The sequence below is a fragment of the Choristoneura fumiferana genome, chromosome 19 (assembly GCF_025370935.1).
Source record: "Choristoneura fumiferana chromosome 19, NRCan_CFum_1, whole genome shotgun sequence".
In the NCBI taxonomy this organism is placed as follows: Eukaryota; Metazoa; Arthropoda; class Insecta; order Lepidoptera; family Tortricidae; genus Choristoneura; species Choristoneura fumiferana.
The window spans coordinates 8547434-8564539 of NC_133490.1; the positions used below are offsets into that span (position 1 = coordinate 8547434).

The 17106-nt window shown below is 38.5% G+C and overlaps 1 protein-coding gene across 2 annotated transcripts; it reads right to left on the reverse strand.

The window, feature by feature from the left end:
- Positions 1-271: 271 nt before the first annotated feature.
- Positions 272-5381, reverse strand: LOC141438667 (uncharacterized). 2 transcript variants are annotated; one of them, XM_074102549.1, is made up of 3 exons: positions 5027-5381; positions 3609-4551; positions 272-1797 (listed from the first exon to the last, which is right to left on the reverse strand). In XM_074102549.1, the coding sequence occupies exons 1-2, from the start codon at positions 5148-5150 to the stop codon at positions 3611-3613; spliced, it is 1065 nt and encodes a 354-aa protein (XP_073958650.1). In that variant the 5' UTR covers positions 5151-5381; the 3' UTR covers positions 272-1797; positions 3609-3610. The 2 variants fall into 2 exon arrangements, with proteins under 2 accessions (XP_073958650.1, XP_073958649.1); XM_074102548.1 differs by having other exon boundaries at positions 272-4551.
- Between the last annotated feature and the right edge of the window lie 11725 nt (positions 5382-17106).

Consider the following 17106-nt stretch of genomic DNA (forward strand, 5'->3'; position numbering starts at 1 on the left):
ATTTAAAGTTTGTTTGTAACTCTTTTGCACTTAAAGTTGTCAACCGATCGTGTTGTTGTCGGCGGCCGATCGTAAAATCAGATCACGAAATTCCTAGGATATCGTGAAATGCCGCCAATTCATGAATTGGCTAAGGGACATCCGCCATATCGTTCATAACTCACCGTTTAGCGATTTGCCTAGTGACGTTTAGGCAGATCATGAATTCCTAGGCATATCATGAAGCGCCGCCATTAGATGATCAAACGAACTTCTAAGTGAAGTTCGATCATTATTTTGTGAGTCACTTCCTTCGAAGATATAACATATAACCAGGTAGTCCTTTAAACCTACAAGGCACCATTCGCACAATTTAAAGACTCGATTCGTGAATCGGAAAGTTTTTTTTTTTTTTTTTGACATTTCTACCTAAGTAAGTCGCCCGACAGCCGTTAGCTGCTCATTTTCTTTAGAGAGGGAAATAAATAAACTTTTTCTAGGGTTCTGGGTTGGGCGGGTGATTTATATCTTCGAAGGAAGTGACTCACAAAATAATGATCGAACTTCACTTAGAAGTTCGTTTGATCATCTATTTTATTTCGTCACTTCCTTCTTCAGATATAACATATAACCAGGTAGATGTTTAGAGTTAGTTTTTATAAGTAAAATGTTGTTTATAAGCAATCAAAAAAGTTTTATTTCTTGACCATAATTAGGTACATAATAGAGTATGTCTTACAGATATACATATTATTATTAAAATAGTCTTCTTTCTTAATTTGAGTACATAGAATCAAAACACAGAGCTTATTCTACTGCAAAAACCGATCTGGCGAAGTTCTGATCATCATTCAGAAGAGGTCGATTATAGAAGCGGGCAAATGTTTGGGAGGAGCTGGTCCATCCGGCCCTTTTCCTTATAGTGTCAATGCTAACACCGGCGGAGGCCGCCGCCGAGGTGGACGCGTGGCGCGTGCTGTGTGCACCAAACACTGCCACGTCAACGCCGCTCTCCGCCAGTGTTTGCTTGATCCATCTACTAATCGACTGAGAAGACGCCTTTTTATAAGGTTTTTTATGTGTAATCAACAAATAGTCTAAGTTATCTGGTCTTAAGCTAGACGTCATATCAATATAATCACTTAATGTCGTGGCCGGACAAATATTGAGATTTTCCTTAAAGTAGGGGAGGATCAAAACCGGTTGTTCCCTGCCTATTGCTGAAGTCTTGATCACATCTAAGATTGGTATCTTACACGCCTCAGGGCCTTTTATAATGTTGGAGATCTTTATGAGGGACAGCGTTTGAACTCTCTGGCCAGTACAGAGAGCTAGTAATACACAAAGTTTTTTCGTGATTTTTTCCAGAGTTTGGTCTTTGTTCGGGGACCAATTTGAGACGAAATCAAGAACTAACTGTGGATCCCACGTATTGACGTATTTTGGAACGGAAGGCTTACGTTTGAAAATACCCTTTAATAAACGTTTTATGCTCTCGTCGGATCCTAAATTGTCGCCGGCCAACAAAGACAGAGCTGACCGGTGACTATTTATGGTTCCATAGGATGCCCCTGCATTAAATTGTTTTGTCAAGAACGTTAAAGTATCTGATACTGAGGGACAAAAAGGGTTAAGTTTAGTTTCTATGCAATATTGCCACCAAAGTCTGTAAGAGCTGCTATATTGCTTTAGAGTGCTTTGAGATATAGATTGAATCATTAAATCTATGGCGATAGACGGGATTTTTCGTCGCATAAATGCGATCCGGAGAGCTTCGCGGCCCCCAGGGTAAGCCTCTGGTGCATCGGGTGAGTGGATCTGTAACATGATTGTAAAAGGTCCCGATTAGGGGTGAAGAAAAGGATGTCAGACTTTAGCATCGTCCTAAGGAGGGGGAACCAGGGTTGACCTGTCCAGTAAGGAAACACTAAGATACCAGAAGCTTTATCACTAATAATCTTCCTTAGGCACTTGAGGATTAGTGCGAAAGGCGGGAAAGCGTAGAAAAATTTAGATCCCCAGTGGATAGTAAACGCATCAATTGTCAATGCATCTGGGTCCCTCTTCCAGGATATATAGTCTATGCATTTTGCATTGGTGCGAGAAGCGAAAAGGTCTATCTCTGGTTGACCCAGACTGTGAACTATAGATTGGAAGGCCCAGTCTGATAGTTCCCACTCCGTGTCAATGTTTATCTTTCTAGATTCTTGATCCGCTTCAACATTGTCTTTCGTGTTTATATACGAAGCGAATAGCCAGATGCCGCGCTCTTCGCACCACTGCCATATCAACCTTGCTAAGTTGCTTAAGTGCGGGAATTGTACGCCACCCATGCGGTTTACGTAACTGATGGCTGTAGTGTTATCTACTCTTAGTAATATAGCACAGTTACATAGGTCACGAGCGAAACATTTTAGTCCCATGAAGACAGCGAGAAGCTCTAAATAATTAATATGGAAAGACAATTCGTCATCCTTCCATCCGCCATTTACCCTTTTGTTGTTACAAAAGGCGCCCCAGCCTGTTCTGGACGCGTCTGTAAAAATTTCCAGAGAAATGGTCTCATCTGGTCTCATGTCGTTCGAAGCTGTAAAAATGTTTCGCTCCCACCATTGTAAATCTGCTAGAATTAGACTTCTTGGCTTTATCTTGGTTTCAAAGTCATTGTACGAGTATTTGACCAACTGCAGGTATTTTTCTTGTTCTAGTGTTTTTGTATACAGCCACCCGTACTTGACTGCTGGGCAAGCGGCGACTAGTACGCCAATGAGTTGTGAAAATTCTCGTATAGTACACGTTTTCAACGATGAAAACTTTTGGACTAGTTGAGCTATTTTAGTTCGCTTATCAGAAGGCAAATAAAGAGTTAAATCGACGGTACTAAACATGAAACCTAAGAATTTACAAGTCTGATGCGGTTTCAGGTTGCTTTTTTCGGTATTTATGACGAAACCTAAACACCGTAGCAATGCCAAAGTCTCATTTACGTTGGAAGAGCACTCTTGGTAGGAATCGCCTATGCACAAAATATCATCGAGATAAATTACCGATTTGTGACCCTGGTTTCTTAGGAAAGTGATTACTTCCTTCATTATCTTTGTGAAAACTCGCGGTGCCACAGATAGTCCGTAAGGCAAAGCATGAAACTGATAGACAATATTGTTAAATATGAAACGAAGATACTTTCTATCGGCCTCACAAATCGGTATCAAAAGATAGGCTTCTTTCAAGTCTACGGTAGCTAAAAAACCATTTTTCGGTATAAGTTTTGCTGCTGTTCTATGGTCCTCCATCTTAAAATGAGACTTTGGTATGAACTTGTTTAAAGCTTTTAGATTTAAAATAAACCGTTTTTCACCATTCGATTTCGGTGCTAGAAAGATAGGCGAGATAAAATCGCCGTCGGAGCGCTCGCACTTGGAAATCGCGCCTAACTCCGTTAGTTTGTTTATAGCCAGCATCATATCTGCTTCCTCGACACTAGTCAAAGAATTTGATGGAATGTACGATTGCCTCACTGGTCCGCAAAATGGTATAGAATAACCTTTGCTTATCCATTCTAAAATAACGGAATTTTTCGTTATATTACACCAGCAATTATAGAAATGCTGAATTCTACCGGCATGTACCTCTATTGTTGTGTTGGAGCACGGGGTTTTGCTTGAGACTGTGATCTCGTGGCTGGCGCCTGCGGCGCTCTGCGACCCGCTGGTTGCGTCCTCCGTGGTCCTCCCCGCCCCCCCCTGCTCGACGTGTAGCGAGGAGGGCCCGACCAGTTTACCTGGGACCGGAGCCGGTTAGCTGTGGACGCTTGAGTGGTGGACGTCGAGGGTATTTTATTGACGGGGGCTGATTTTTTAATTTGAAGACCCTGTTTTTCTATAGCCTTTGAGGCTTTTATTTTTTCGGAAAGTTTACTCCCGAAGAGCATCTCATCTCGATCGACCTCCTGGATGATGGTAAGAAATGATTTGTCGAGTCCAGGTGTTACAAACTTCTTACGGGCTTCGGTTTCTATGAAATGGGCGTCGCATAAGATGCGACAACTGTCGCTTAGATACTTTATAGCCTGTATCCTATCCTTATCGCCGTCTAGAAGTAGCGAAAGTCCCTTATTCAGAGCTGTTATCCCTGTGCCTAGCTGTTGTTGAACAGATTCAACTCGCTTATCTCGAAGTCTAGTCGAGTCTGACACAGCGGCCGAAATCTCTGCGTTCAATTTCGGGGCATGTAGGAGTGTGCAGTTCTCAGGTATCAAGAACTGTTTCATTAGCGAAACTTTAGCTTCCTTATTCAAGCCCTTGCGTAATATGGGCAGCCATAAACCAGCTAATTTTTCGTGAATTTTTTCACCGTACCTAGGGGTCTCTTCGGTGGCTTCCCCTAGGGCCAATAATATGTCGGGGTCCAACTCTGGAACGGCAGTCGGCGCCTGGCCCGGTTCTAAAGTTTCAGGGTTTGATCCGCCGACTTGGTCACCGCCATCCGCATCTTGATCAGCGTTATCAGCCGTCTGACTGGGGTCGCCGGGGGGCGGCGGCGTCGTATTGTCAGTTATTTGTTGCTCGTTGTCTAAAATCCAAAAGAAAACGAATAAGTCAATTTTCGTTATGCATTAAAATAAAATGCGGGTAGTTTGGCGCCCAGTGAGGGTCATAACTTTCCGTTATATTGAATTACTGTCGTAGTTAACCCGTATTAACCCACGGTTAATCTCTAGGCAAGACAAGATGATTTCAATTAAATTCATAATCTATGTAGACAATTTTGGATTTTGTTAATTTCGTACTAAGGTAATTTTGTTTTATGTTCTATCGTCATATGCTGACCCATGGACAACGTTATGATGATATGAGAATGAATAAGAAAAGGAGTCCTTTGTGGATCCTTTGATTGCCATTCGTGTTAACCCGCGGTTAACCTCCAGGCAAGACCGGTACCGTATCACCGTGTTGACCCGCGGTCAACCTCCTGGTAACAATGGTCTGTACGAATTTGGGGCGTTTGAGCATAATTTTATCACTTATAAAAGGAACACTTCACTTACCCGTGTTTTCTTCCGAGTCTGACGAGCTGATAATTCGATGTCGTCTACGGTCTTGTTTCTCCTCAAGCCGTCTAATTTTCCTCGCGTAACGCTCAATCTTTCGATCGTAGCCTCGTTTCGGCATGATTTTAATCTTTTAATTACAATTAGATTAAAATAATTCAACTTTTTTTTTTTTTTTTTGTGGGTAACCTTGCGGTTATCGAAGTATGATGTGCACGGTGCCTCGCACGAAAAAAGAATGAGCAGCTAACGGCTGTCGGGCGACTTACTTAGGTAGAAATGTCAAAAAAAAAAAAAAAACTTTCCGATTCACGAATCGAGTCTTTAAATTGTGCGAATGGTGCCTTGTAGGTTTAAAGGACTACCTGGTTATATGTTATATCTGAAGAAGGAAGTGACGAAATAAAATCATGATTTTTTTTAAGTGGCAGATTGTGATTACTAATCATAATGGCCACAAAGTGAATATATACAGTCCAAAGAAACTCAATCTCGTACAGGGTGGAACCGTCGTGCTATTAATTCGTGTGATCAGCGCCAAAGTTCGCATCCTCTTCGCTAGTCATACCGTACATTTTTAGTCCGAATCATCGTTTGTCATATTTTTTCCAACTGAAACCTTAAATTTTTCTGAAATTTTTAAATGGTCACCTAATAAAATATAGTGTTAGGTTCCGTTTTGTTTTATAAAAATACTAACTATTTCTGGATCAGAGAAAAAAGAGTTATGTATGACTAACGATCATTCTGCCAAATATTACATTCGGACTTTCAATAAGTCATCATCCCAAGCCTATAATACGTTCCCACTGCTGGGCACAGGCCTCCTCTCAGAAACAAGAGGGCAGGCCATAGTTCCCACGCGGCCCAGTGCGGATTAGGAATTCACACGCACCATTGAACTGTTTCGCAGGTTGTGCAGGTTTCCTCACGATGTTTTCCTTCACCATAGCTCGTGGAAAATTTCAAATGTAATTCCGCACATAATTCGAAAACTCAGAGATGCGAGCCGGGGTTGAACCCACGACCTTCTGCTTGAGAGGCGATAGGTCAAACCATTAGGCCACCACGGCGGTTTCAATAAGTATGCGAGACGAAATGGACCCGTCAGTTACATCCCCATAAATAACATAACCCATGTCAAGTAGCGAAATTGATTCTGAAAAAGTTCTACCCTGGTACGTGATTCAGTTTCCTCGTTACGTTTTGATGGAGAAAGTTTTTAGGAAGTTCACACCGAGTTGACAAAGTATGCATTATCATTTGTTGTTTTTTATGTACCTGGTTTTGTATCTTGTTTTTGTTTTACTGACATTTTTTCAACAATTTTTGTGAAGTGAATTTTTATTTTACATTTATTTTATGTTTTTGACATTTTTTGATTGCTCGTTTGATTGATTGTTCCTATGCATAATATTCTAAGATTTAAGTATATTCTTGTTTTGCTTTTAATTATTATTATTGAATTGAATTGTAATTTCAAAATACTTATATTCTTTTTTTTATTTTATTTTGGCTGACAATTTAATAGGAATTAATAAGATTTATTTTTTGTATACATTTGACGATCCTTTTGTGAATTTCTTGTAATTAACTAACATTGTTAATAATTTATTTTTTCCAAAGGTAATAAATAAACCTAATCTAATCTAATCAAAGCTGAAATATGCTTTTCGCAAGATGAAGCCCGATTTCTGTAGCAAAATTCTACATCTGTTGACATTATCGTGATCACAATCCTAACTAAAATGATAGTGGGAGCAGTTTATTAAACCGTCCAAATAGTAATGCTTTATTTGCTAAACAATGAGGTTTTAACTCAATGCTTTAACTAGACAAAGAGGAGAAACAAAGGCCGGCTTAATAAAGACCGTGAAAGTTGCAAAATGTAGTATGACGTGACATAGGTACGACTAACTTACTAAAGGGAATAAATAATATATAATATTATTCGTATAAACTAACTAAATCAAATTTGTATTGTTATTGTTATTAATTTTTTTTTATTACTATTGCATAGTTTTGTAATTTAACATATCCAGGAAATCCAATTTTATACAAAGTTTAAACTTAATTTGAGGATCTTGATTTTAATATTATTATTTTTTCTAACAACTGATTCTCTTTCTATTTTATTTCAATATCATGTTCTTGTACGTGTTCTAAGCAAATAAACTTTTCTCTATTTCTTTCTAAGTGTTGTAACCATCAACTCAAGTTACAGTGTTTTATGGTAACACTGTTAAATTAGCATTTTAGACTCGCTTCTTATACTTAGAATATAGGTATTGATCTTCTACCAATAACATTGAAAAACTTCAATGAAATTTACACTGAAACCCTTAAAACCTAGAGTCCTGATTCGACTAAACACATCTCTCCTCTAGATCCCGTGTGTTACAATGAAGTTACAGTGTTTTGTCGTAACAATCACACGGTTTTATCGTAACAATCAAACGGTATTTGGAGTGAATGTTTTGATTTGTAGTCTTTGTTTATTGTCAATTGGAATTTCATCATTTTTGCTTAAAAATGTACGAAAAAAGTATAAATGTTCTTTGTTTACACTATGTTTCTTTGTCAACAATGAGTATCATATTGTGCGTCTGTGTGCAATTTAAGAAGAAAAAAGTTTTAGCAATTTATGAGCGATTTCTGAAAAGTAGGTTTTTTTAGAGACAGTGTTACTTTTTGTCATGAACCGGCAGCATGATGTAGAGTTTTGTTTTAAATATCAATTAAAACAAAGACAAAATAAAATATGGTAGAGGTAGGTATGGGTTTAGGTATACCGTAGGCGACAGGCTAGCAACCTGTCACTATATTGTGGCCGTTTTTGTCAAACTTGCTAAAAGTAGCTCCGAAGCGGTAACGTTTCGTGTGCTCTGCCTACCCCATTTGGGAATACAGGCGTGATGTTTGTGTGTTTTATGTGTGTGGTGTGTGTGTGTGTGTGTGTGTGTGTGTGTGTGTGTGGAATTTAGTTTAAACTTAATTTACTTTAGTTAGTTTCGGATGAACTTTAAACACTTTATTTTGCATTTGGTAATACAACTAATACATCTTAAGATATTGATATTGATGATGACGTTCATAATGATAGGGCTCTTAGGAATCAAACTCACATTTACACCCGCCATTATGCGCGTATTATTCTCTAGGCGTTAATTGACGTTTATATGCGTAACAAATTAATCATTGTTCAGTTTATGTAAGCTGTTTATATACGTACGTAACGCGTTCACGGACATATCCAGGGACGTAAATTGGACGTTTACACTCAAAGTCAATATTTGTTGAATTTCTACCAACTTATTTTTTAATTCAGCCCATTTTGCGTCCCTTCTGTTTTCTCAATTCTAAATCCTGGCAAGGTGTAAGGAGGGGATACGAGGAGACGAGTGGAACTCACGAATGATGCGTAAATACTGTCTATTAACATAAATGAATTCTTATTATATAGGTTACATCTTGGGAGAGTGCGCGTGTGGCGCAGCGCACACTACACTCGCTCTCCTTAGTTTTTACCATCCCAAGTAATAAAAAATTATATTATCTCTCTATTTCCGTTGATGTGGCTATTTTGCCCTACGTTTCCGATTCATTAAGAAGACTTAGTCAGCTCAGTTTCACTTGGACTTGGCTGTTTTAACGCTTGAGTCAGCAATATGAGTTTTTTTGTAAACTCATATCAAAATAGAACTGTCACACGAGTGTAAAATACGCACTAAACATTAACCGGTCGGTAGTCATTGGCTGACATATTTTAGGTAGAAGGGAAAGCGCGTTACCCTACCTATCTCCGGTTATGGGCATTTTTTTTTATTCGACTGGATAGCAAACGAGCAATTGGGTCTCCTGATGCTAAGAGATCACCACCGCCCATAAACATCTGCAACAGCAGGCCACCTGCATTTTCACAATTTTTTTCTTCCCCCCAAATTGAAAGCACAATCGATTCCAATGGTTTAAAAATCAAAAATTTCAGTCTTGTGACGTTATTTTCATACACTTTGTGTTGGGCGTTACAAAACTGACACATAAAAGTTAGTACGAAAAAATTAAATCTATTTGAAAGAAAAGGTACACGTTTTTGTGAAAACGCCCTACACTAAGTTACTTTACGCTTCCCCGAATTGATTTGGCTGACTAAATTTAAAGTTAAAAATAATTGAATCATATCAAATTCATGTAAAATTAGTTTAATTAACGAGTAACTTTTTTTATTTTACGTTCAAAATATAACTAGTACAAGCCCAAATAATTTCCTCCTTGAAACCTACGCTAATCACGATTTGACGATTGATCCAAAAAAGCCAGAGTCGAGATAAATCTAAAAAAAAGCCGGTCAAGATCAAGATGAGATTATCTCGAGGGTTCCGTCAGAAGGGTGGCAATATAGGCGAAGCGATTAGCTAGTGGGTCTACCGCTTGACGCCCCAGCGGTGCGCTTTCAATCTAGGGACTCTACTCCTAAGTTCGAAATGCAATATTTATATGACACTGTAGAAAGAAAGGAAAGAAGACATTTATTCACATTCACAGACACACAAATACAACAAAATCAAAACAAAAAGAAATACACAAATTAAAATATTATTCTTTCAACTTGTTTTAATTTAAAAAATCTTGTCAATAAATTAAAAAAAAATCTAGCATATTTGTAAAAAAACTTTCGCAACGATAGATATCCAGCTCAATCTTTCCCAACTGGCTAAAATACACCGGATTCATTATGATACCTTGTAAGTACGCGTATAGTAAAGTGTCTAATTTTCAGTGTATCTATATCTGCCTGAGGAACCCTAAATCAAGGCACGTCCTATGCGCAACGCGGCCACATGTATATTTCAGAGCGAGCTGATCTGATCAGCAACATCGCAGATAAACGCCGGTTTGATACAGGCTGATTTGTACCGGTCAACGCACAGCCTATAACAGTTTCAAGATAGAGAACAGTAATATATTAATGTACAGGTGAGAAAGTCTCAACATACAATTACACAAAAACTCTTATTGTAACACCAACATAGTGAGGCATACAGAAACAAATTATAAAATTACAAGTGAGCAATATAAATTAAATAAAATAAATATCACGGACGACACCAATTGACCCTAGTCCAAAGGAAGTTAGCCTGTGTTAATGGGTACTAACAACGGATAAAATAATTATATAGATATAGATACATCTTATATACATATTAAACACCCAAGACCCGATAAACAAACATCGTATTTTTCAAACAATATCTGCCGACACGAATAGAACCCGGGACCTCAAAGCTTCTAGTCAGGTTCTCTAATAAGGCATTTCGTCACACGTCAGCAATAGGCGGCCTTATCGCTTAAGAGCGATCTCTTCCAGGCAACCTTTTTTACAGAAAGAAGGAAGGACTAGTTTACAACAGGTGGTTCTCTTTTGTTTATAATGTGTCTTTTTAGGGTTCTGTATCTCAAAATCAAGTCCGTCAAGATAATTTTTCGTAAGGAAGTGTGAAGGTAAAAAAAAATTTATAGATCTGGAGAACAATGTTTTACCATCGTATTTGTCGGATAAATTCTACCATACTATTTTGTTGGAAAATTTCATATTTATCTTACTTTCTCAACTAGCTTACTGAAGCTAATTAAACGAGATGATTAAGTAGTAAGTAGGTGTATTTGTATTTGTATTAAAAAATCTGGTTAAAACAAAATTACTACATATCGCCGGATGACAAGCAAAAATCACTAAAAATTCTCTCACTGCTCTTCAAAAAGTCGTATCTATTTTTTTTTTATTCAACTGGATGGCAAACGAGCAAGTGGGTCTACTGATGATTAGAGATCACCACCGCCCATAGACAACTGCAACACCAGGGGGATTGCAGATGCGTTGCCAACCTAGAGGCCTAAGATGGGATACCTCAAGTGCCAGTAATTTCACCGGCTGTCTTACTCTCCACGCCGAAACACAACAGTGCAAGCGCTGCTGTTTCACGGCAGGATTAGCGAGCAAGATGGTGGTAGCAATCCGGGCGGACCTTGCACAAGGTCCTACCACCTGTATCTAGTTAGTAATTTCATAATGAGATACGAGCTTTGTTGTAAGTAGGTATTTGGTACTCAGTGACTTGCTTGTCACCCGACGATATTCCGAAGCTTTTCCGAAGTATGAAATCGTAAATATATGTCATTGTTTCTAATAATACTGTGGCGTTTGTTATGAGGCTTTGTTCATAGGTTAGAAATACTCTAATCAATTCGTTATATTTATCTTTGTCAGCAGGTTAGAGACACGTTCTATAAAAACATCTCAATTCTCAAGCCACGCATTACGAACGTGATGGCTTCCGCTGAAATGGGAACTGCAAATTTACAACTCTTTCAAATACCTAGTTCGTTGTGAACATAAAATTTCATGTATTTTCACTGCGGCCGGGCTTCGCGAAACAAGAGACGGAAGGTAGGATATTTACGTGTTATTTTAGAAACAGAATTACCTAATGTTTTAAAAACGTGGTTTCAGTGTATATTTTAAATTATATTAACTTTTTGCGGTATCCTGACTTTTAGGAAATATTTTGGCCAAATTATTCATGTCCCAATTGTTTCATATGGCCAAACGGTTTTTTTCTGAAACTATTAAGGATTATATTTTAATAATAACCTATAGAAGCTTACAAGTAAAAATAAAATAAAGTTCCGTAGCCATTACGAAAAAATTAAGTAATATTTTTTTAAGGATTTCGTATTTTATACGAAAACTTCCAAGTTTACTCATAAACTACTAATAATTCTCAAGTAAACTTAGCCGTTATAGTTTTCCTTATAGATTACAGACAGACAGACAACGGGACAGGTGAAACTAAATAAAAGCTTGTAAAAAAAGAACAATCGAAAAGTAGTATAATCTCCCAGTTTGATAGTCCAACCACGATGTCTTATTAGAAACTCTAAATTTATTCTAATAATAATCACTGCGATAAACCTGTTAACAGAATACCAAGTATTTTGATACTTGGCCAAAACTATTAACGCGTCCTCTGTAACACGTCAACGTAAATACTCTGAAGCCCATTTTCATACACGCAAAAAAACGGGCTTTCTACCAGAGATGTTCTATTCTACGTCGCTATGGATGCTTCTTGATACCCACCAATTCCTTGGTTCAAGTAGCATAGCACTGGCGAAAACAGGTTCAACTGCTTTTGAAAACACTATACTTGCCGTGCGAATCATGTACTTAAAGCCGAGCTTAGATTTGCAAGAAAAATGGTGCAAGTTGCATTACATTGCGGCGCTCGACTGAGCAGTACAAACTCGTTGGCTTTACGGCCTCGCAATGTAATGCATTTTGCACTTTTCTTGCAAGTCTAAACTCGGCTTAAAGCTGATTAATTAATATACAGGGTGGAAAAAATCTATGGGCCCGGAGGGCAACTACCTGAAAACCTTTTTACCTTTAGTTAGCTAATTGTACTGTAAGGAACCATTCCTTTATTTTAAAAATGACACAAAACTGCGGAATCGAAGCAACTAAAAAAAAAGCCACTTGCTATTTATCATAATGAATCGATAGGATTATTGTTCAGGATAAAATTGGTCTAATAGAGATTTGGCCAAGAGCACCTCCGCTAGAGTGAATAGGCTGTTACTGAATCAGTGAGATACACCTTTGGCCTCATCTGCACTTTCCCTCAGGTAAGATAGTCACTCACGGGTCAGTGTCATTTAAAAAAATTATAGCTACTGGTCCAATATTTCATGTGTTTCAAAGAAAGCTTTAAACGTTCTCAGTTGGCATTGTATCGGGTATAGTAAATACTTTTCGTATCGTAGATATTCTGGTGATGACAAATATGAATGACCGGGCGTATGAAAAATTGCTTCTAATATTATTTTTAACACGCGGCGCCTGTTGCCAGCATAAACTAGAATAAGTGATTGAAAAGTCTTTATATAGGTTCCGTAATCCAAAAGGAAAAAAGAAAGAATTTTTTTTTGTTGGTCTCTTCGTCTGTCCACTCTTTTTTCAGGAATGCGGGGATGTATAATGCCAAAATTATTTATCAAATATTCAGTTTTGCCATTCTTTGGAGAAATAAGTTTTTGGTAAATATTTTTAATAGGGTACAAGCTTTTTTTACAGACTTTACTTTTTGTCGACTTACTTCCATAGTCGCAACTACGTTTGCATACCAAATTTCAAGTCGATGCCATTAGCCTTTGAAGAGTTCCGTCCTGCGGAGACGATTCTGGCCGGACTACTACCAGGATGTCACTACCACATTATTGTATTGTCACGCAATTTACATAGGTATGCCAAATTCAAGTCAATCCGACTACTTACTGGAAGTTGGTCGAATTTAACTTGCAAACTACAGACAGACAACGTAACAGGTGAAACTAAATAAAAGCTTGTAAAAGATACAGCAACTATAATAGCCCATTCAATACAAATTACCATAACCGCAAAACCTATAAGTAAAACGGAACTTATAACCTTCTTATCGAATTTTAAGTTTCTAACAGAAAAATCTTATCTATAGGGTAGGAGGTAGGAGGAGAACTTTGATTTTTGTTACAGAAACTTGGTGTAAATGGCTAATAATAAAATTATGAACTATATTATCGGAACGATAAAATGAATTTAAACTTGAATAAACCAACCTCAGAGTATTCAAGCCTCTTCCAAACAACAATCCTGGATCACTGCGCATAAACAAAGTTCGTTTAGTCAGTGACGCTGCACCATGCTGCCAGATACAAGCAGCTTAAGCCTACGTTTAATACATTACACTAAGCTTGTCGGGACGTGAGTTAACGAACGATGACGCGACAAGCAATAAATAGAGGCAGGTGTGATATGAAAGCACCTGGTGCCAACTGACTCAGACGACGGATTAAGAGCGTCTGTATGTCACTAGTGGATATTTTATGACTCGAACTAATAAGGGCTTACTATGTCAAAGTTGATGATGAGTTCATAAATGTCATATTAGAAGGAAAAGTGGAAGGGAATAGAAAAAAAGGGAGGCCCAAAATTGACTATTATTATACAAAGCAAATAAAGGAGAAGGTAGCCGTCATGTATAAGGAGGTTAAGGAGGCAACTTTGAGTAGAGAGAAGTGGAGAGCCATTCTTCGGCTACACCGACAAGAGTGTAACTCTTAAGAAGAAGATGTCAAAGTCGACGAATAACGTTAAAAATGGGTGAGAAATGGGAGAATAGTCCTCGAGTGGCGACCGCGAACCGGAAGTTGAAGCATTAGCAGGACAACTAGGTGGGCTGACGACGTGAGAGTTGCGGACAACCGATTGCAAGTGGCGTGTTGTCGTTCATTGTGGCGATTCAAATGGGAGATCTTTGTTCAGCAGTAATGATCATGACAAAGTTGTGCGCAGAAGACGAACGAGACTCACGGTCATAGCTAGAGTAGAAGTCAAATAGCAATGGCGATGGGCTAACTAACATACTTATGCGTGCCAGGGATGACCGCTGGGGAAAATAGGTACTTGAATGGAGACCCAGAATAGGACGTAGACATATCCTGACAAACCGATGGTTTTGGTAAAAAATCTCGGAAAGGAGTAGATAAGGAAGGCACAAGACCGAGTGTGGGTCTACACTCAGCATTGAGTGGCAGTAGCTGAAGAAGAAGAAGATGGCAAAGTTCTCTGGCTCAGCGAGTTATGGAGATACGTTCGGGGTTCTCCACGTGATAAAATCAGTAATGATACATAGAAGAACGAGGGTTACCGACAAAGTTAAGCGGATAAGCTCATTTAAGTGACAATGGGCAGGCCATATAGTACGGAGAACAGATGGTGCTGGGTCAAAAGGATCTCGAATGGATATTGAGAGTCGGCAAGTGCAGCATAGGACGTCCACCGAAAATATGACCGGTTAAAGCCGCAGGTTCACGGTGGATGCAGACTGCTTTCAACCGAAGCAACTGCAGGTCTATGGGGGAGGTTTATGCCCAAGAGTGGATGTCCAACGGCTACTATAATAATGACGAAGATGATGCCGTAGTTACCCGTTCGAAGTTCCACGATTGATTTGACGTTACGACTTATTCGGTTGACATGAGAGAGAGAGAGAGACAGAGAGAACAAAATATTTACACATATTCGATACACGTAAAAATACATTATTTAGATGGTAAGAATAAAAAAATAACATCGAATAGTATAAAGTGACATTAGACACTTAGGGCGCGGAAATCACATGAAAGATGCGCAAGCCACTTCTAGTGGTCGGATTAACTTGAATTGGATATGTATACCACGACAATAAACACACGCCGACACAAGCGACGAGTTAAACGACAATGCAAGTACAGTCAACAAAAAAAAGGCCAGCAAAAAGACTTTAAGTAAAATTATTTTTTTAACAAAAACTTATTAAGAACTAGCCGTTACTCCACGACTTCGCGTAGAATTCAGTTCGCTATCCCGCAGGAACTGCAATTTTTGGATATATCTGTATACAGAATTTCATCGAAATAGATTTAGCGGTTAGACGTGATGAAGTAACAAACAAACAAATTAACAGATTTACAAACTTTCGCCGTTATAATATTAGTGGGATATTAAGAACATTTACAACGAGACTAGTTCAAATAGAAGTTTAAATTTACCAACAAAGGAAATTTTCTACAAAATCGTTCCATTCTTTTTTCGAATAGCCAGTGCAAGATAGGACCACAAAATTAGTTCCACATGCAACCAAAACTGAACTCTTTGCCCTTGCAAATAGTTTCCAACATCAAATAACGACGTTCTTTTACAAGCCCACAATTTCGTTTCAGCAATGGAGCCTAAATTAGATTCACCAGTCGCAGGTGCAAATTTTCTCTGAACCTTAATGTTGTTGGAGTACATGCTATTATCGTTTAACCGGTGATATATCGGCCAATGGGATGATTATTTGAGAATGCTGATGTATTTACGTAATACGTGTAGGTATGTTAGCGTGTTAGTGTGGGTGTCAGCTATGGCGAGAAATGCGAGCGTCTTTTATTCTCCAGGGCAACTCTAAAGATGTTATTAGGACCAATTGTAATCTAGTTAGATAAGTGAGTTTATTTTTTGACAAATTTATTTTTCGTTTTTGGTCGTATGAGATATAACAGTGTTTGTTTTTTATGGACTTAAGAGCAATTAATTAAAAACTAAACTTCGTAAATGCAGCCAGCCTTATGGGCACTCTTCCTCAGGGACAAGACTTGGGGGATCTGTATATATAGTTAATTTATTTTTAGGATAGTTTAGTGTAACCTCAATTGTTCCTTTTTAATTAATGTTTTTGTCCAATTAAAATTTTAGTAAACGTAACTAAAGCTAACAATACCCCATAAGGTCAGAAAATAATGAAAAGAATCCGATCCGTATACCTATTTTAACAATTATCCTTTATATTCCCTTAAATGAACCAAATCGTCTACGTAAATTTATTTTAAAGCTCTTACTAATGACGTAAAATAATATACATAGTGCCATCCATGAAGACGCGTGATTTTTTCAGAATCAGACATTATGACATTGTAATAAGAATCACGGCACGCATCATCGTGAATGACTCTACCTACATTGATCTACTTAAACAAATAACAGGGAACATTTTGAACATGAAACTACCGTGAGACTCACTCATATTAAATATAATGACCCGGATAACTCACGTCTTAAATCGAGTTTAGCTCGACATGTTTCAGGCTAATCCGTAGCCCTTCGTCTTCGGAGCAACGCGACTCAGCGGCTGCTGCAACACGCGCACTACGGGCCGCCGCTCTGCTCGCGCGACTACCCAACGAAACTGACACCGGCACACAACTACCCGCGTTTTCATCATCATTACAACTGTCAAATGTAGGGTAGCACACAACACTAACAACATCGCTCTGTAAAGGTACGTTAACACACACCGATGACGCAGCACGAGTATTTAACACCGTTTTCCAACTCGGAGGTACCGTCCAACCACTATCCCAGTTGCAATTCGGCCGACGACTAATCTCGATGGCTTCACGCACTTTCCGCGGAATGAAAAATTTCTCACTCGCATGTACAGATACCTTATCAAATC